Genomic DNA, 20738 nt, shown 5'->3' with positions numbered 1-20738 from the left:
CTACTAATGTTTGCCAGAAAGGTTGTGCCAGAATATCCTCCAACAGAGGTAAGAGTGCCCTCTCAGTAAATCCTTACTGGTATCATTATATTTAAACTAGAGGTCTGGTGCACGAAATTTGTGCACTGGGGGTTGGGGTGGGGGGTCCCTCAGCCCAGCCTGTGCCTGCTCACAGTCTGGGACCCCTTGAGGGATGTCCGCCTGCCTGCTTGCTGCTCTTTACGGCTCAGCTCGCTGCTCCTTAGCGCTGCTGCGGAGGCAGGCGAGGCTCCTGCCACCGCTGCTGCGCTCGCCAGCTGTGAGCCCGGCTTCTGGCTGAGTGGCGCTCCCCTTGTGGTAGCGCACTTACCACCAGGGACAGCTCCTGTGTTGAGCATCTGCCCCCTGGTGGTCAGTGCGCATCATAGTGACTGGTCGTTCTGGTTGTTCCGCAGTAATGGTCACTTAGGCTTTTATGCTATACTAGAGGCCTGGTGCACGACATTCGTGCACCGTAGGGGGGAGGGGACTGAGGTACACCGGGCCTCTAGTTATATAGATAAATTATTAAATGATTAGGTGAAATGGCCCAACATAGCCAAACCTATTTACCTTTCTTGAATTACTGGTCAAGTTGAGTATCTTTCAAGTAGTTACTAGTGGACATCTGTATTTTTTTTTTTTTCTGAGTTATTTATATCATTTGCCCATTCTCATTTTTTTTTTTTATTACTTAGAGTTATTTTTCCTTTTTCCTTTTTCCTTTGGAAGTGTAATCAAGGCTTTAAGTTATTGCTTTAAACAATCTAGTTAAAATTGAGGTTTCACAATCTAATGGATGTTTTATTATCAGTGTTTTACTAAGTCTTCTCTTCCTGTTCCTCTTTCATAGTAATAAAAAGAGCAACTCAACTCACATTAAAATGTAACAATACTGAATTCAAAAATGGAAATGATATTGCATTGGCTTACTCCCCAGATCTCATTGCGAAAGGTCACAGCTTAAGAGCTCTATGTCACTAAGCATTGATTAACCTTTCAAGCAACACCATTGTGGCAAGACTTTGGAGTGTAAAGTCCAGGTTTTATAAACTCTTCTAATTCTATTTAAAAAAAAGAAAAGAAACAGAAGCTCTTGAAATCAATCATTTATCACAAAATGAACAATTTCAACTTTCAAACATACAATCGTTTTTTTTCTGCATACTTAACTTAAAATGAACAGATAGAATTTTATTCAAACTTTACAAAGATCCTTTACAGTTAGCCTGAGATTGTTCAACCTGAAGTTAGACTTCACTGCCCAAACAGTTAAGCATCTGAAAGCAAAGCTGAGAATGAATATGCATTATCAACCACAACGAAAGCATTCCAATGAGGTTTGCAATAAACAGTGACTGGAACTGAACTCTAACTCGCTCTGGTCTACAAAACCTTCAGAGCCTGAAAGTACTTATTACTTAATAATGACAGAAAACAAAGCCTGCAAATGACAAATTTCCGAAGGAGTGTTTAAATGCAGAATTCTAGTTCAACATTTCTAACAGCTGCTGCTTTTGACTGTTAGTACTAAAAAAACCTCCCCAATCCTTACTATTCAACATGTTCTTGAAAACACACAGCAGCATGGTATAGCTTACTAAGTTTATAAATCTTAGTACCTGTAATAAAATATAAAATACAGATTTCTCCCTTTTTCAAATATGAAGTCTCGGAATGCTTCCTTCATCCTTTGGTTTTCAAACCCACACAATGCACTCAGATTACACTGTGGGTTTAGCATTGAGACAAAACACTGCACATGTGCTGGGAAAGGAGGGTGCTGTGGGAATACCAAAGTACTACATTATAGAAAGTAAACACTGAGGCAAAAATACTTTCTGGATATATACTGTACATCATGTAAACAAACATTCATAATAAGAATCAACACAGGCCAAAAGATTATTTAGGAAATCAGAATCTTCTTTCTTTTTAAATCCCACACATTGAAGATGCTTTTTGTTAAGAAAAAGAATGGAGCCTGTTCCTGTATTTGCTTATGTGCTTAAACACCTTGGAAAAAGTTATTACATTCATTTGCTAACGGTTGTCCTCTTAGTTCGCTGGCTGTTGCAAACAAGGAATACAGAACTATCTCAGTCCCAGTTGTTCATTGAATACTAGCTAAGTAATATATATGTAATTCATCTTTATCAGTCCATATCAGTAATATAAATAGATTAAGTGATTCAGTGAATTTCAAATTTTGTGCAGGGGAAACTGGTTGATAATTTGTTTCCAGTAAGGCTAGTACCAAAATAATTATTACAAAGTTAGTCCAAGCTAGGAGTAAGCCCCTGATTTAGCGAGCTGAACCGAAGTTTGCATGTAGGTCCTTTTACATCCTACATTACTGTGCAAATCCAGAAGTTCCCATGCGGTGGAGAGTGCTGGCAGCAATCGAAGTCCTGGAGTAACAGAATGAAACACTGATTTGGTTTTGAAATGCAGAGATACTACACGAAGCAATGTGGAAGTCTGAAACGATGGTATTACAGCAATTCCCTTCATGAATCAGGAACTAAGAAAGACGATTCATTACTCAATAATGTTCTAAGTCAAAAGCCAAATTTGAAGCAAGAAAAGATAAAGACACAAAATCAAAGATGCTTTTTCTATGACCATATGCAAGAATTTCAAGCTTTACATCAACATTTTGTATCAGCAGCCACCCCCTCTAAAAGGAAAAAGCTTAGTCATGACTGTCCATCCCTTTTCAAAGCTTCCAGTCTTCGAAGGAGTGCGTTTCCGAAGGCCTCCCGGTAGGCGGGGCTGAGCGTGTCCAGCAGGGAGTAGACTGTTTCATGATAGGGACTCTGTAAATGATCATCCACCTCGTCAAAAGCATAACCTACTATCTACAAGAGAACAGGGAATTCAATAATTAGGTTTCATCATGACAGCGCAAAAACCAATTGTTTACCTGGGTCATTCTCTAATGACACTTTTTTCAATCAATAGTTAAAATGTGCATATTTTAATATAATTTTTTAATATTGAAGCAATTTACAACTTACAGGAATAACCCCTGCAAAACAATCTCTTTATATTTTGTTTTTCAAAATGTTAATGATTTGATTTACCAACTCCTGGTCCTAAAACAAATATAAAACAGAGAAAAAAATTAAAAAGCTACCAAAAGCAGTGTTCCATTTTCATAATTTAAAACATGCTTAAAAAAAATAAAACATGCTTCAATTTAATTCCACATGTATCGAGAGCCCGCTCTATAAAAGCACTATAATAGATAACATAGCCACTATTTACTTAGCTTCATATGTAAGACTTCTGACTCGGATCAGAACCGGCCATACTTCACCAGAGCTACCTTAGAATTAATCCTTTGGACTCTTTTTTTTATAAAGAATTCTAGAAAGTATTTATAGCTTTAATCCTCCTTTATGATTAGTTATCTGAAAGGCCATTTCACATTACTAATACATTACTTATCTAATAGGGAAACGAATGCACAACTCAGTGAGATAAAAGGGAATGTTACTGTTTTATTTTTCTTTAAATGCAGCTAAAGCTTTTCTCTCCACCAAGATTATAGAAGACATGTCACAGTTCACCAGCACAGTACAGGGCAAAATTACTTTAGTTTTTGCTGACTTGACTAAAGCTTGTGATTCCCTCTGTAAGCGTTGAATTGCTATGCCATCTATTCAAACCGTAGAAGATGCAAGTTTATGTTAGAAGTAGAAGTGGGGTTTTACTGAAAAGCAGAGGCAGACGCCCGAGGAAGATGACACGCCTCTTCAGAACCGTGCATTACTGTGCACGGCAGCCGCCTATCCGCAGGGGAGATGTTCCAAGGCCCCCAGCGGATGCCTGAAACCACGGATAGCACCAAGCCCTACAGGTACTTTGCTTTTCCCATATGTACATACCTACGATAAATTTAATTTGTAAACCAGATACAGTAAGAGATGAATTAATAACTAATAATAAAATAGAACAATTTTAACAATATACTGCAGTTCAGGTTATGTAAGCGTGCTCTCTCTGATAACCGATCTGGTACCTGAAATGGCTACTGAGTGACTAGCGGGCGAGTAGTGTATATAGCACGGGTGTGCTGGACAAAGGGATGTCCTGGGCAGTGCGGAGCAGGATGGCACGGGATTTCACCATGCTACTCAGAAAGGTGTGCAACTTAAAATGTCCAGGGGTTGGCAAAAGTAGGTTTACAGCTGTGAGTACCCAAAACAGTTTATTCTTTTATTCTTTATTATTATATTATTTATTTGTATTATTTGTCTCATTCTTATTATTTTGTATCCTTACTTATTTATATATTTTTAAAAATGTATTTTTATTGATTTCGGAGAGGAAGGGAAAGGGAGATAGAAACATCAATGATGAGAGGGAGTTGATCGGCTGCCTCCTGCACTCCCCCTACTGGGGATCGAGCCCACAACCCGGGCATGTGCCCTTGAACCTCAGACACTTCAGTCCACAGGCCTACCTTCTATCCACTGAGCCAAACTGGCTAGGGCTGTATCCTTAATTATAATTTATCTTTTACATAATGATGGCTGGTAATTTAACCTACTTTTGCCAACCCCTGTATAAATTCTTTATTTCCGGAATTTTCCATTGAATATTTTCAAACCATGGTTGACCACAGGTAACTGAAACTGTGGAAAGTGAACATGTGGATAAGGGGGTGGGGGGGGAACATTGTATTATAATTATTGTTTTTTTTAAAGGTAAGGAGATTAAAAAAAAAAAAATATATATATATATATATATATATACACACACATACATACACTAGAGGCCCAATGCATGAAATTTGTGCATGGGGGGTTCCCCTCTGCCCAGCCTACCCTCTCCAATCCGGTACTCCTTGGGGGATGTCCGACTGCCGGTTTAGGCCCGATCCATGGGATTGGGCCTAAACCGGCAGTCGGACATGCCCCTCACAATCTGCGACTGCAGGCTCCTAACTACTCACCTGCCTGCCTGCCTGATCACCCCTAACTGACCCCCCTGCCAGCCTGATCACCCTTAATTTTCTCTGCCTGCCGGCCTTATCACCCCTAACTGCCCCCCCCACCGGCCTGGTCACCCCAACTGCCCCCCACTGCTGGCCTGGTCGCCCCTAACTGCCCTCCCCCCGCCCCCACTGGCCTGGTTGCCCCTTACTGACCCCCCCTGCTGGCCTGGTTGCCCCTAACTGCCCCCCTGCCGGCCTGGTCACCTCCAACTGCCCCCCAACCCCTGCTGGCCTGGTCACCCCACACAGCCTGCTGTTCAGTTGTTTGGTCATCCCTCACTAAACCCCCTGTGGGCCTGGACGCCCCATGCAGCCTGCTGTTCAGTTGTTTGCTCATCCCTCACTAAACCCCTTGCTGGCCCAGTAGCCCCATGCAGCCTGCTGTTCAGTAGTTACTGTTACTGTGATGGCGTCCTGGACAATTTGCATATTCTTCTATTATTAGTATAGATATTTTTTATTGATTTCAGAGAGGAAGGGACAAGGAGAGAGAGAAACATCAATGATGACAGAAAATCATTGATTGGCTGCCTCCTGCATGTCCTCCACTGGGGATTGGGCCCGCAATCCAGGCATGTGCCCTGACCAGGAATTGAACTGTGACCTCCTGGTTCATGGGCCAACACTCAAACAATGAGCCACACCTGCTGGGCTGTATTACAGTTCTGTTTGTCCCTTTCTGATCCCTGTAAGACTGGTCTTCCTAGTAGGATAGGGATCATACCTTATTCATAGTTTCATTTCCAATTCCTAACACAGGATAGTTGCTCAATGAATGTTAACCGAATGAGACTGAAAAAATATTTAAGTACCTACATGTCAAGCTTTATAACTGACCTAGTTCTTTCTCTATACTTTATTCATATAATCATCCTCCAATCCCTTGTGGTTTTTAAGTTTAATCTCCAGGTTACAGATAAAGAATCAAACTCCTGAAGGTTGACTAACTTACCCAAAATCACTCAAATTCACATGTAAGACTTCTGATTCTGATCAGAACCGGTCATACTGCACCACAGCTACCTTAGAATTAATCAATGTGAAATATAGTTACCTTATCCAGGGTCCTATATCTCTACTTTTGATTTGCCTACTTCTATTTAAGATCCATTTCTGAAGACTATAAGCTTTTAGCACACATTTACTAAATGGGATTGAGAAAAGGGTGTACAACATTGGTTAATTCAAGTTTCACTCTCTACGCTAAGCAGCTACCTGCATGGCAGCTTGAGGGAACTGCGAGTAGTCAAGCTGCTGGCTTTGCAATTCGCTTCAGTACAAGTGATCCTTCACAAGGAGTACACGGAACACGTGGCTCATGTGCTTCTTAAGGAACTGAATCTAGTGAAATAGAGAGGTTCATGTAGCCTTTGAACATATCATTACATGACATTCTCACCTGCTTAGGCTTTGGCCTCTATGATTCTGTGCAACATTTGAAACAGAAAAGAAACAGAAATGTCAGAGATCTTTGATTGAGATTGAATATTAATTAATTAGTAAAGTTACAACTAAATTTTGGAGTTTCTAATACTACTCCTTTGTTCAGCAGGCCAAAATTTTTATAATAGTTGTGAGTTTTTTTAACGAAGAGTTGGTTTTAGGTGGTACTTTCTACTATTCTAAACTCAGGATTCTGGCATAAAGGATTTAAGGTCACTGCCTGGAACAGCTCACATGTAATAAAGAGCCATTAGATTCAGAGGTGCAACTGTCTTGCTGTGACGTGACTTTGATCTAACAGCTAGGGAGCAGTGGAGTCAAGCGTGTTCTTTTTATAGAAGAGACATTTGTAAGAGGTGGAAGAAGATCTTCTCAATACAATGCCTATAATACTCAGCCAATGCAGGGAATGCTTAATTCTGGCGCACATATTTAACCATAGATAAGAAATAATTTAATTTTGGGGGTGATCATTAAAACAAGGTAATACTGCCAATCAAAATTAAAAAAAAAAATTCTATTTCCCCATGTTAGTGAAAGACTTGAGTATTATTAAAAATTCCTAGATAAAAGTTTTCCTTTAAAAACTCCTGTTAGCTGCTGAGTGTTGAGTTCTCATTTAACACTCCGCCCCACTCCCTGACCCCTCTTTGATAAAGTGGTAAAGATATAAATAATTTCTGCCCTGGCTGGTTTGACTCAGTGGATAGAGCGTCGGCCTATGGGGACTGAAGGGTCCCAGGTTCAATTCCTATCAAGGGCACATGCCTGGGTTGTAGGTTCGATCCCCAGGAGGGGGTGTGCAGGAGGCAGCCAATCGATGATTCTCTCTCATCATTGATGTTTCTATCTCCCTCTCCCTTCCTCTCTGAAACCAGTAAGAATATATATATATTTTAAAAAGATATACTTTCTTTTTCCAGAAAGAAAAGGCACTCACCTTAAGCCCTGCTTCAGTGAGCTCCAGGCAGTATCTGTTCCTTTCTCTCGTTTCCACGTTGATATAGGCCACATCATCTGCACAGCGCAGGTTTTTTGAGACAAACATGGTGTTCACGGCAAAGAGAACATCATTTACAACTGCTTCAGCTTCCAGCCTCATGTCTTTCATGTCAGTTCCTTCAAAACCATTCAGCTCTGCATTTTCTTCAAATCCTGACATACTGCTTAGCTCCGTCTCCATCCTGCAAAAAAGTAGACGTAAATCTTTACAGAAAGGCACTCCGGATGTTAGTGTTTGATTAAAACAACGCCCGACATGCCTTACTATTGCGACCTAGTAGAAAGCATGGACTAGTCAACAACTTTTCTGGAAAATATTGTTGAAAACCATTTCTAATAGTTTTTCACAGCAAAATTATATAGGCACCTATGGATTTTCAGAAAAAGAGCCTCTGTTCTCCACTTCCCCCAAAAGTTAACTCCCATATTGATAAGAATTGAGATTATTAATTTTTAGTTATTTCAAACAATGCCTCAGTAAAAATCTTAGTACATCTTTTTAAATGTGTAATTACTTTTTAGGATATTTAAAACTGTAATTGCCGAGTCAAAGCACATGCTCATTTTAACTTTCAATAGATAATGCTGTAATGCTGATTTACCCTCCAAAAATAAAAGGCTGCACATTGCCCTAACCGGTTTGGCTCAGTGGATAGAGCGTTGACCTGTGGACTGAAGGGTCCCGGGTTCGATTCCGGTCAAGGGCATGTACCTTGGTTGCGGGCATATCCCCAGTAGGGGGTGTGCAGGAGGCAGCTGATCGATGTTTCTCTCTCATCGATGTTTCTAACTCTCTCCCTTCTTCTCTGTAAAAAATCAATAAAATATATTTAAAAAAAAAAAAAAAAAAAAAGAAGGCTGCACTGATTCAAACTCCACCAAGAGACTATGCAGGGCTACCCTCTTTGTTTTTCCCACAGTCTTTCCAATACTTTTTAATATTTGCCAATTTGAGAGGCAAAGAATGATGTCCTCAGCCATTGACACCCCTTCACCCCCGCACCTCAGAGAAACTGAATAAAAGATATCTGGGTAATTATTTTTTCAGAGCTTCTGGGTCATTCCACTATACAGTCAACTCTAAACTATTAGCAAAAATCTTAAGGAGCTAGAGGTCCTATAGCTGTTGTCATTTACTCGTCATAAAAGTCAAAACTATGCCCTGGCCGGTGTGCTAAGTTGACTGCGCGCTGTCCCAGGCACTGAAAGGTCGCTGGTTTGATACCAGTTCAGGGCCCATGCTTAGGTTTTGGGTTCGATCCCCGGTTGGGGTGTGTACGGGAGGCAACTAATCGATGTTTCTCTCTCTCTCACTCTCCCTCTAAAAAAGCAAGAAAAACATGTATTTTTAAAAAGTCAGAACTACTTGCCAAAGGCAATTTATAATAAACTATGTAAAGCTGTTAAAAACTCACACAGCAAATGTACAAATAATACATTCCTTCAGTCCCATTTCAACTAATGATATGCTTTAAAGATCCTTTATTTAGTCTCCTATAGAACTTTCAAGAATTAGTCACTCCTAACAATACAAGTTAATTATAAATTTACCAATTATTATTGGATCCATTTGTCAGATAACTGAAATCTAATACTGACTTACTGTATGAGATAGTGAAAATATTTGTTTTCTAAAATTTCTACTTTAAAAATAATCATTATATTCCTTTATGCTTGGTTTTATATATAGAAAATGAGCTCATTTTATTTATTTACAGCTAGTTTGAAGACCTCGAAACATGACTGTCCACTATAAATCTCTTAACATCATGAATACCAAACATCTTTATTTGGCTTCAGTAATCCAGTATCTCAATTAGGGATGTCAGAAATAATAATAATCATTACATGAAAAAGATGCTTATATGAGACAGCGTGGCAGTATATAAAGTTTTTAAAGCAAGAGTCTAGTTAATTGCAATTAGGACCTTAAGGAAAGATGAAGAATTCAATACTAGGATGGAAGAAATTCTCACAGGTCAGGAAGTAGGTCATCAAATTGTTGTGTACTAATTAGCATCGAGGGGCAAAAAAAAAAAAAAAAAAAAAAAGACACCTAAGACTGAAGATTGTTTTTCTAAAATGTCTTTGAATGACAGATAAAAAAGCAGACATTCAGAACTTTTGATGATACACAAATAAAAAAGAATTTATTTTTGAAGCATTACACAAATTGATAACATTTGAGACTTACTTTTAAAAGATATTATTATTATAATTTCTTTTTTGTTGGTTATAACATGCTCTTATTTATCAATATCCTTTCCCCGTCCTAATAGCACCCAGATTTTCCAAGGTGAATCATAATGCCCCTTTCTCCTACTGAGTAAAGTAATTTGGGTGAGACTGACCCCCACCCAGTCACAGAGTGCCCTAAACCAGTGGTCGGCAAACTGCGGCTCGTGAGCCACATGCGGCTCGTGAGCCGTGGTTTGCCCCTCTGTTGACTAATGAGTTTGCCGACCACTGACCAAGACTCTTGATTCTAATAATTACAGGCTGTTGTTGTTCCTTGTGATTAAGCCCCTATCCCAGTGGTCGGCAAACTCATTAGTCAACAGAGCCGCAGTTTGCCGACCACTGCCCTAAACTAACAATACATGGAATTCTTTCTAGTCACCTTAATCCAGAATAGAGCAGAGCTCAGCTCCTCCTGGCAGTCATCCCGAGATGGGAGAAACTGGGCCAAGACGGCGCTGAAAATGGGAAAAGAACAGAGCCAAAAGGTTGAATGAGAAACGCTGCCGGAGTTCTGATGGCTGCCTAACCTTTGCACTTTTCAGTTATTGGAGCAAATAAATTCCAGCTACTTTCCTGGCAACTGAAAGTATCCTAACTGACTTAGGAACGACCCAAAATAAAAAGCAATGATTGGTCTAGGCTAGCTCTTCAACAGCTTTATAGAAGAGGATGGAAAAAAAAATGGAACCCTAATGATATTTTTGTACCTGTCATATAGAAAGTGTTTATAAAAGCTTTGTAGAATTTGCATATTAATATGTTTCCATGTTAGTTTGCATTGCTGCTGTCACAAATTACCACAAATGAAGTAGCTTAAAACAACACAAATTTATTTTCTTACAATTCTGGAGGTGAGAAATCTAGAAAGTTCCTTTTGCCATTTAAGGTAACTTGTTCACAGTGTCTGGGGATTAGGACATGGGCAACATCGGTGGGAGGCATAGTCTCTCTACCACAGTGTCCATATTCTATCAGCAGGAAAAACAGTGTTAAGATAGCTAAAGAGACTTCGTTTTCTGCCCTTGCTTTTTGGAAGTTAATTAATATATTGGATGGGCAATATAAGCAGCCAGTTTACATAGTTCTATTAAAAGGAGACCCAGAGTACTTGTCAAGTTCACTGTTTCCTTTGGAAAGGTTCCTTAACAATAGGTTTCATGCTTTGTAACTCCAGGACCATCATCACTGCACAGGCATTTTATAGTTAACCATATAGTTACCATTTCTGGTGCCCCTCATTCCTTTGTGTTGATTTACATCTGGGTCTATAACCTGTATCATTTTCCTTCTATCATTTCAAGTTTCCTTCAACATTTCCTGCAGTATAAATCTGCTGCTCTTAAATTCTTTCAGCTTTTGTATATCTGAGTAAGACTTCCTTTCACCTTCTATTTTGAAAGGTATTTTTGCTGGGTATAAAAATCTTAGGTTGACAGTTTGCCTCCCCCTTTCAAGACTCTATTACCATTTTGCTTGCATTGTTTCCTATGATAAATCTGATGCCATTGTTATCTTTGTCCCACTTGATATAGTTTTCTTTTCATGTTTCTTTTGCTTGGGGTTCATTGAACCACGTGCCTGTGGGTTTATAGTTTTCAATAAATTTCAACAAATTTTGGTCATTATTATTATCTGTCCCTCCACTCTTTGGGGACTCCAATTTTATGAATATGAGTCCAAGTGAAGCTACCCTATTCCTCACAGCTTTGTTTATTTTTTCTGTTTCTTTTCTGTTTCACTTTTAATAGTTTCTATTGTTGTGTCTTCAAGTTCACTAATCTTTTCCTTTGCAGTAACTAATCTCTTCTACTTGGGTCACATACCTATAGTAATCATGTGTCAAAATGTATTTAACTCATGAATGAAGGAACCAGTAAGATATTAAAGTTGATGTAGTACTGTATATAGGAGAGACAAAATCAGTGAAGGGAGTATGTTTGCTGTAAAATCTTCCGATTTTATTTTCCTTTTCTGATATTTGAAATTTCAGGCATTCTATAAACAGCCTAAAGGTAATTCTGTATTTCAAAAGAAATCACTTACTATTTAACATGTGAACCTGAAGTAAGTCAATAGTACCTATTACTCAAGAGTTCAGTTCAAACCTCCCAAGGCCTATTCTAATTCCCTGCCAGATGAGATCCCACCTTTTCATACCACTTTGTTTATACTCCTTTTATGGCAAGTATTACTATTATTATTCACAAACATGTCTTACTATCTTCAAAATATATCCAGAATCCAATTGCTTCTTACCATCTTCACTGCCACCACTCCAGTCCAAGCCACTCTAGTTCCACACAAGTCTATTCCCAACACAGCAGTTAGTAAAAAAAGGGCGGATTAGGTCACTCCTCTCCTCAAACTCCTTCACCCAGAGTGAGAGCCAATCCTATATAACCCTCCTATATAATAAGAGAGGAATATGCTAATTATCCGTTACGCCCTGAGGTGTAACGACCAACCGCATGACCACCGCATCATGGATCAGCAGGAGGGTGGGGTAGTGAGCTACAAGCAGTGGAGAGCTACAGGAGGGGGCAGGGCAGCAAGCTATGAGGGGGGCGGGACAGCCAGCTACAAGCAACGGAGAGCTACCCGTGGTGGGCGGGTGACCAGCTGAGGCAAGCAGCAGCAAGCTACTCCTGCACGGATTTGTGCGCAGGGCTACTAGTGTTCTTATAATGGCCTACAATGCACTACATGAGCTGACCCTCACCCCTCCACTCCCTCGGGATAGGGCCTTGCACTTGCTGCTTCTCTGCCTGGAAAAGAACTCCAGGTACTCATGTGCCTTGCTACCTAGCTTTCTCCAAGTCTCTGCTAAAATGTCACCTTATTAAATAAGAGGTCGTTCCTTACCCGTCCCTTCTATATAAAAGTTCCAAATCTCTTTCCTCTCCATTTTCTTTATCTTGTTTTATCTCTTTTAAAGATTTAAAAAATTGATTTTTAGAGAGAGAGGAAAGGAGAGAGGGAAACATCGATGTGAGATGGAAACACCAACGAATTGCCTCCTGCATGCCCCCTACCAGAATTAAGCCCATGACCCGGGCATGTGCCCTGATGGGAATCAAACTGGCAACCTCTTGGTGCAGGGATGATGCCCAACCAACTGAGCCACTCCAGCCAGGGTTACATTGCTTTATTTACTTATTTATTCCTACAGCACATATCACCATATGGCACATTATTTATTTGTAGAAAAGCAAGCAAGAATTTATTGACTGTAGCCCTAGCTGGTTTCGCTCAGTGGATAGAGCGTCTGCCTGTGGACTGAAAAGTCCCAGGTTCCATTCTGGTTAAAGGCACATGCCCGGCTTGCAGGCTCGATCCCCAGTAGGGGGCGTGCAGGAGGCAAGCCAATCAATGATTCTCTCTCATCATTGATGTTTCTATCTCTCTCCTCTTCTCCCTTCCTCTCTGAAATCAATAAAATATATATATTAGAATTTATTGACTGTAGCAAAAAAAAAATCATGGGGTCCCTTAGAAAGTTAGGGGATAGATGCCTGTGGGGGAAGAAGAGAGGGGAAGGGAATGGCATGGGCATGCTTCCTGTAGGGAGAGCGCGGTGGGACATTATTTATTTGATTATTGTTTGTTTCCCCTGCCTTCAATGACAGGTCAGCTCCAGGAGGGCAGGGCCTTAGCTGGCTCAGTGCTGTCTCCCCAGCACCTAGAACAGCCCCTGGCTCATGCAGGAAATCAGTAAGGATTTACTGAGTCAAGGACTAGCTCTTTCACTGTAGAACAAAGTTCCTTGAAGGTTCTGCCTGATTCTTATTAACCCTTTTCACCTTTCCAGTTGGGAACACTTTCACTTACTGGACCCTTAACCAGTATTTTTGCATGAACAAAGAGCAAGGGAGTTGGAAGTCACTGAGGATGCTTGGGCCAAGTCGACAAGGAACGCGGGGCACCAACAATCTGATCAACTACAAACTCTGGAGGGCACACTGGTCCTAAGATGAAAGGGAACCGGGGCTCCCCCTATCTGCCAGTATTTGGGGGCTGTGCTAGAATTTCTAAGGCACTCAGGAGTTGCCAACAAATAAAATCTCCATAAACGGGTCGTCTTCCTTTACTACCCTTAATTAAACTATATGAAACAGGACTCTGTTTAGGTTCGTTCGTCCTATTTAATTTTCACAACAATCCTCGAGAGATGTTAAATCGCTCACATTTGGCAAAGGCTCAAAGGGCAGTGCCGGTTCACGGCGGCTGGGCAAGGTGGCGGCGTCAGGATTGCAACCCAGGGCGCCTGGCTTCCAGGCCGGCGAACCCCCGCGCAGGCCTTTCGGGGCGCCTCCGAGCCAGTGCCGCCTCGGCAGGAGTTGCCTCCTCAAAGGCAGACATACGACGGCGCAGATTCCGGAACGAGTACTTCGCCCACGTTTCCGCGAGGTCGGGAGGCTCGGGACTCATCGGAGAAAGCAGCTCTGCCCACAAATGCCTCGAAAACTCAAGTTTCCTGGTCCCGGGGCAGCGTACCCAGGACGAAGAGCGCGCGCCGTAGGCTGCCAGCCGGCCAACGGGAACGAAAAGGAAGCTTTGGAAACAATACCTAAACGAGTCGGGCGACGATGAACTTGCTGACAATGACCAACACCGGGCAATACTCGGGGCGGCGGGGGTGCGAGACAGCGGCTGCAGCTCTCCCCTCGGGGCCGGCGTCCGAGATGCCCGGGACCGCCCAGGCCGGACCCGTCTCCGGCTCCTCCAGCCACCGCCCCTCCCGGCCCGGCCCGCGGCGCCGCGTCCCGCTCGGAGGGTCCCCGGCCTGCCATCCCCTCCCGGTAGCTCATTTCGGCGGCCGCCCTCCCGCCCGCAGCCATCCCAGTGGCCGCTCACCTGCGCGCCCGCCGTCCTCCGGGTCTCCCCACCCCGGGCGTCAGGAGCCGACCTGCGGCACCGCCCCCTCCGCCCCTCGCCCCGCCCCCTCGGAGCCGGAATCGCTCGCTTCCGGACCCTTCTTCCCGCCTCCGCCAGGCCCAATGTGACGTCACTTCCGGACACGTCCGGTCGCGCGCCGGGAGTCCAGGTCTCGCGAACGCGCCGGGAGCGTCGCCAGAGTCGGGAGCGCGCCCCCAGATGACAACAAATTCGTCGCGCGGCGGCGGTGGAGGTGTCCGCTGAGCCCCAGCCTCAGGCCTTGCTGCCTCCCCGCCGCCTCTCCTGCACCCTCTCTCTGTGTGGACGGGGATCCCCTGGACCTCGCGGGTCAGGGGCGACGAGGACTCTTCCGCCCCTCGTCCTGGTCCTCCGGGCCTAGAGCTAGCGGCGTGGCGTGGGAGATGGGGTCGCCCTGACGGACGCCCGGTGCCAGCGGGCATGGAGGGGTCGCCCCGGGCTTAGGCCCAGCCGCGGCCTGGGGACGCCGGCCGGAACCTGAGGCGCCGCGGCCGCGGCCTGGAGCCAGAGCCTGAGCCGCGAGGCCGGAGTCGCCGCCGCCCGCAGCCGCCGCCAGCCCTCATCATGCCTTGGCCGTTCTCTGAGTCCATCAAGAAGAGGGCCTGCCGGTACCTCCTGCAGAGGTACCTGGGCCACTTCCTGCAGGAGAAGCTGAGTCTGGAGCAGCTCAGCCTGGACCTGTATCAGGGCACCGGCTCCCTCGCCCAGGTCCCCTTGGACAAATGGGTAAGAGCTGCCGGCGGCCGGGCGGGCGGCCGGGCGGGCCTCGCTCCCCTCCTTAGGGCGATTTGAAGGACCGTCACCCAAAATTGGTGACATTCGGTCCCTCCCTGGGCAGTGCGGCAGGGCTCAGATAAATGTGTTGACAGGGTTGCTTCATCGCTTTCTAGCAAGTTTGCGCCCTCACAGCACGTGTTCCAGAATCGTAACAGAGATATTGGAGTCTTCACTGTGGGAATCCGTTGGGTCAATGGCTGGGGTCTGGGAAGGGGTCCATGGAGGGAGAGGACCCGTGCTGCCCCTTCAGATTGAAGGGGTCGCGGGGGTACTGTGGCAAACAGACCCCGTTTCACGGGATGACACTCGGGAGAGAGAAGGAGGGGAGGACCTTTGGGATGTCAGCACTCCTAGGCTTGCGGCTGTGTGTTGGGGGTTGGCTCCTTGCACAGCGTGGACTCCCGAACAGCGAACAGCGTTTGCCGTCCGGGGAAAGTTGGGTGAAGGCCGCCTCCGCCTGTTTGCCTGCTTTTGCTTGTTGACATGTTGCAAGGCCAGCCTGTGAATGGCCCTGGGAGCGCGGCTGTTTTCACGTGACCGAGCGTCAACGCAGGTGTTGCCAAAGCGCTGAGGCTGCGATTCTCAGGCATGTAAAATCCTGTTTCCTGCTTGCCATCCAGAGGCTGTGAGGTGACCCCTTGTGTCTTGCAGGTGCTTCAGGCATATCTCAGCTCAGCACGTGCAGTTGCACTTGCATTTGTCTGCTCGCTGAGGAGTGTTTTACTTAAAGTACACACCGCTGCCTTGAGTTTGACAAGTGGCTTTCCCCTGCCCCCAGCCATTTATTTATGGCGCCAGAGTGCACTGCTTACAGTTTGAATTGGTTGTACCGTTCTAGAGTTTTACTATTCTAAAAGCAACCCTAAACAGTTTCCATGTAGGACATCGTAAATGTAGATGGCTTTCCTGTGATAGTTGTGCAAGAACAAAAGGAAACCTTTTTTTCTCCTAATTTAAGCTGTGTAAAAAGCTGTGCTTTTTCCTTTTATGTAAAAGCATTTTGACAAAGTAATGACTTCTTAGCCATAGAAACTCGAAAAGCTCAAAATGACAATTCTGCATTATGACCCTTAAATTGATTTGCACTAGCATGAATATCCGTAACTAGATGATTTAAACTAGGGAGAGTACATAGGATAATGGAAAGACCCAAGCCCACACCTGGCCAGCCCCGCTGCCACAGTTTGCCTGTTGACATTGGACATAGTAACTCACCTGAGTTCAGTCAACATGAATGGAGTATCTATCCACTCCATGCCAGGCACTGGGCAGGGTATTGTATTCCTTGATGCTTACCAGAAGATAGGGATTATGGTGGGTATTTTAAAATTCAATGACCCATTAAAAAATAAAATAAATTTATCGACCCATGAGTCCCTACTTTCAGTACAGTTATGAGTAGGCTATCTTGAAGGAGGAGGGTTGTATATTTATTAACTGTCTTGTGGGTTGAATGATTTTGTATACTTTATTCATTAATGGCTTTTCACATTAACCTTATAAGGTGGGTATTATTTCCATTTTACAGGTGGAGTTAAATAATTTTCCCCAAGTGACACGGCCAACAAGTGGTACAGTGAGAATTCAAACCTGTCTAATTCCTAAGGCCATTATTTCTTTATGAATCCTGTGGATTCAAAGGAAAGTAAATATTTATTGAGATTCTTCTGAATTTAAGACACTGTGTTAGGCACTGGTAATTTGTGTGGATTATGTAATGCTCATGGAAAATCAGAGGTGGTGATATTTGAATTCTACAGCTTGACTTCAGGATCATTGGTAGTGATTTATGGCTAGACTGACTCTGAAGATTTTTGTCCTGTTCCCTGAAGGTGAGGGATATGCCCAGCCAAAATGATAATGTCAAATGAAGCATCCAGTAAACATTTGCTGTTGCTGTTTATTTATTAATTATAGCGTGTTCTGTTGATGATAAATCTTTTTAAAATAAAGCTATTTTAGCAATCACTCCTTTTTTAAAAAAATATATACTTTTACTGATTTCAGAGAGGAAGGGAGAGGGAGAGATTGAAACGTCAATGATGAGAGAGAATCATTGACCGGCTGCCTCTTGCATGCCCCACACTGGGCAGTGAGCCCACAACTTGGGCATGTGCCCTTGACCAGAATTAAACCCAGGACCCTTCAGTCCACAGGCCAACACTCTATCCACTGAGCCAAACCGGCCAGAATTGTTAAGGATAAATCTTGGTATGACACTTAAATATAGCTATTCAAACTTCTGATTCCAAATTCAGTTACTTTTGACACTTCATTCGAATGACTTTCATTACTGAAAAAAGATACCTCACAGAATCATAGATACAAATGGAAGAATTCCATAATTGGTGACATCACTAATGTTTCAATTGCCAGCCATCAATTATGCACAGGATTATGTTGGAATTGGCAGTGACATTCCCTTCTTCCGTGATCTCAATCAGTTATTCTTGCTAATTAATTGGAAGGTGTTGCATATTTATATATACTATGTAACTTCAAAAAACTCTTAAGCAAGACTTTTAGGTTCATTGGGATAATTTTCCATATGTTCAAATCTTTTATAACTTGTGTAGATAATGACTTTAAAAAAGATAGTATTTTTAATAGACATTTCAGCAACAAAATCATGTAGCAATAGAGACATTTCCAAATATAATTTTTCAAAAGATTCTCCCCATAGTACAAGTATCCTTTGAAAAGTAGTTACTTTTTCACTTATTACTAAAATGGTATCTTTACTTTGAAAATATACAGTATGTTTTGGTTTTTGGAATATACCTGCCTGGTAGCATATACTACTGATAGCTATTTTTCATCACATAGGTGGTCAGCTTATTTAGAATTCTTCTGTTTGTGCAGAAGAAAATTGCTTTTCATCTTTAAAATCATCTCTTAAATATTTGGCCATAAGAAAAGCCAGGAAATCAGAAAGTTATTGTCACTTTCTGTCTTTTTACAAAGATTCTGTTGCTTAAAAGTCTGTTTGGGTTTTTTTAATCCTCACCCAAGGCTGTGTTTTTTTTTTTGTTTGTTTGTTTGTTTTTTAGAGAGAGAAGAAGGAAGAGAGAGAAACATTGGTTGCCTCCCATACAAGCCCAAACTGGGGATCAAACCCACTACCTACACATGTGCCCTGACAGGGAATTGAACCTATAGCCTTTTTGGTGTATGGGATATTGTTCCAACCAACTGAGACACCCGGCCAGGGATACAGGTCTGTTTTTATTGTGTAGAATGATGCTCAGGTAAGTTTCATTGTGTTGAAATGGAACATCCAACTGAGGGCACCATTCTTAACTCTTCCCCATTGTGTAACTACTGGTCTTCTCTTTGAATATATATATACACACTAGAGGCCCGATGCATGAAGATTTGTGCAAGAATGGGCCTTCCTTCTCCTGGCTGCTGGCACTGCCTTCATTCTGGCTGAGCTGCCTTTCCCCCTTCTCACACTGCCCAGAGGCCTGGAGCACCCCACCCTGCCCCCGGCTACTTGGTGCCTGCATATGCAAATTAACCCACCATCTTTGGTGGGTTAATTTGTAGACTCACTCCTGATTGGCTGGTGGGCGTCATGAAGGTACAGTCAATTAGCATGTTACTCATTTATTAGGTAGATGATTTCAGAGAGAAGGGAGAGGGAGAGAGAAATAGAAACATCAGTGTTGAGAGAGAATCATTGATTGGCTGCCTCCTGCATGCCCCCTACTGGGGATTGAGCCCACATCCCAGGCTTGTGCTTTTGACCAGAATCAAACCCGGGACCCTTCAGTCCATAGGCCAATGCTCTATCCACTGAACCAAACCTGCTAGGGCTGGTCTTCTCTTTGTACCAGTCTAATGTATGGTTGGAGTAAGGGTGCCAATGCCTTTTGTATAAAAATGTGAAAAATTGGATATAGAATGTCTAATTTTTCTACTCCTCTATTGGATCATCTGTTATCTCTGGGATAGATACATTTTAGAGATTACTAACTTCAAGGGGCTTGAAGCAGGAGGGAGGAGTTCATGAGTTCTTTTCCCATTGAAGTGGTCAAAATGCTATATCTGTATAGTATTGGATTTGAGGATGAGTTGGAGATAAAATTTGGGGTATCACTGGTAACTGAAACACTGGAATGGCATAAAGCGCATGAGCAGTTGTAGATTAGTTGAGAAACAAAAAAAAGCTGAAGATGAAACTTAGAGGAGTATCATCATTTTCAGTGGTAAAGAATTGGAAAAAAAGACTCAGCGTGAAGCGTGTTATGGAAGCCAAGAAAAGTTAACATTTCAAAATAGGAATTAGACTGAGATGAGAATTCAAGGAAGATGAGGACCGAACATTTTTCATTGCATTTGTCAGTTTATTGGCGGTTAAGAGCAGTTTCAAAGGAGCTGAGTGTTAGAAGGCAGATAGTAGTTTGTGGTTTGAGAAAATAGCTCCCTTGACGAAAGAAAGAGAAATGAGGTTGATGGCTAGGGGGCATGGCATCAAGGTAGGGGATTTTAGTTTGCTTTTGAAGATAATAGTGACCATTTATTAACCACCACCACCACTGCACACGCACGCACGCACGCACACACACACATATCTACAATAATAAAAGGGTAATATGCTAATTAGACTGGACATCATTCTGTATGTCCTTCCTGATGAAGCCGGGGCCGGAGGGAAGCCAGCCCAGGTCCGGGTGCCTGCCGGTGGCCGAAGGAGGGAAGCCCGGGTCCCAGGTGCCGGAAGGAAGCTGTTGCTGGCAGCCGGGGGAAGGAAGGCCTACTCTTGCACGAATTTTCGTGCATCAGGCCTCTAGTGTATATATAAATATATATATAGTACTGGGTGCTTTTATATAAATTTTCTTTTTCTTTTTTTAATTCTTACCTGAGAATATGTTTTATTGATTTCAGAGAGAGAGGAAGGGAGAGGGGAGAGCGAAAGAGAGAGAGAGAGGAGAGAGAGAAAAACATCCATCAATTGCCTCCTGTATGCTCCCCAACTGGAGATCAAACCCACAACCTAGGTATGTGCCCTTCCCGGGAATTGAACCCTTAACTGTTTTGGTATAAGGGACGGCACTTTAACCTATTGAGCCACTTGGCCAGGGCTCATTCTAAATTTTTAAAATAGTTATAAGCTTGAGAAACTCTGATATCATAAATAAGTGGATGAGAACTGAAGGGATTTGCAGTAGCAATATCACTTAGTTCTTTGGCTTTCTTTGGTGTCATGTCAAAAACATGTATAAGATAGGAAAAGACCAGAAAACTAAGTTTCTGGCCCTGCCTGGAGATTTTTATACGCTAGGTAGTGTATAAGAGAGGATTCAGGAAGGTAAAAAGATAGGCCTTTTTT

At 42.9% G+C, this 20738-nt stretch overlaps 2 protein-coding genes across 3 annotated transcripts in view; one reads left to right on the top strand and one right to left on the bottom strand.

Moving 5' to 3' along the window:
- Positions 1–1112: 1112 nt before the first annotated feature.
- Positions 1113–14641, bottom strand: GSKIP (GSK3B interacting protein). Its single transcript, XM_080660874.1, has 3 exons — positions 14564–14641; positions 7407–7650; positions 1113–2879 (listed from the first exon to the last, which is right to left on the bottom strand). Exons 2-3 carry the CDS (start codon positions 7647–7649, stop codon positions 2718–2720), a joined length of 405 nt encoding a protein of 134 aa, XP_080517000.1. The 5' UTR covers position 7650; positions 14564–14641; the 3' UTR covers positions 1113–2717.
- A 140-nt stretch (positions 14642–14781) lies between these two features.
- Positions 14782–20738, top strand: part of ATG2B (autophagy related 2B) — a 71378-nt gene continuing 65421 nt past the window's right edge. Inside the window, exon 1 of one of the 2 annotated variants that reach the window (XM_080660858.1) lies at positions 14782–15349. In XM_080660858.1, the coding sequence (XP_080516984.1) occupies positions 15188–15349 (162 nt within the window). In that variant the 5' untranslated portion in view covers positions 14782–15187. The remainder of the gene's footprint in view (positions 15350–20738) is intronic. The other variant, XM_080660859.1, reaches the window with a different exon arrangement.

The sequence above is a fragment of the Plecotus auritus genome (genome assembly GCF_963455305.1).
Source record: "Plecotus auritus genome assembly, chromosome: 1".
NCBI lineage: Eukaryota > Metazoa > Chordata > Mammalia > Chiroptera > Vespertilionidae > Plecotus > Plecotus auritus.
This window is presented reverse-complemented; position numbering and strand designations above follow the sequence as displayed.

Bases quoted from the DNA above. Each gene is read 5' to 3' on its own strand.
- GSKIP (XM_080660874.1), bottom strand. From the start codon at position 7,649: ATGGAGACGGAGCTAAGCAGTATGTCAGGATTTGAAGAAAATGCAGAG. The intron at 2,880-7,406 runs GTGAGTGCCTTT...GTTCTCTTGTAG, and splicing joins TCACTGAAGCAGGGCTTAAG to ATAGTAGGTTATGCTTTTGA.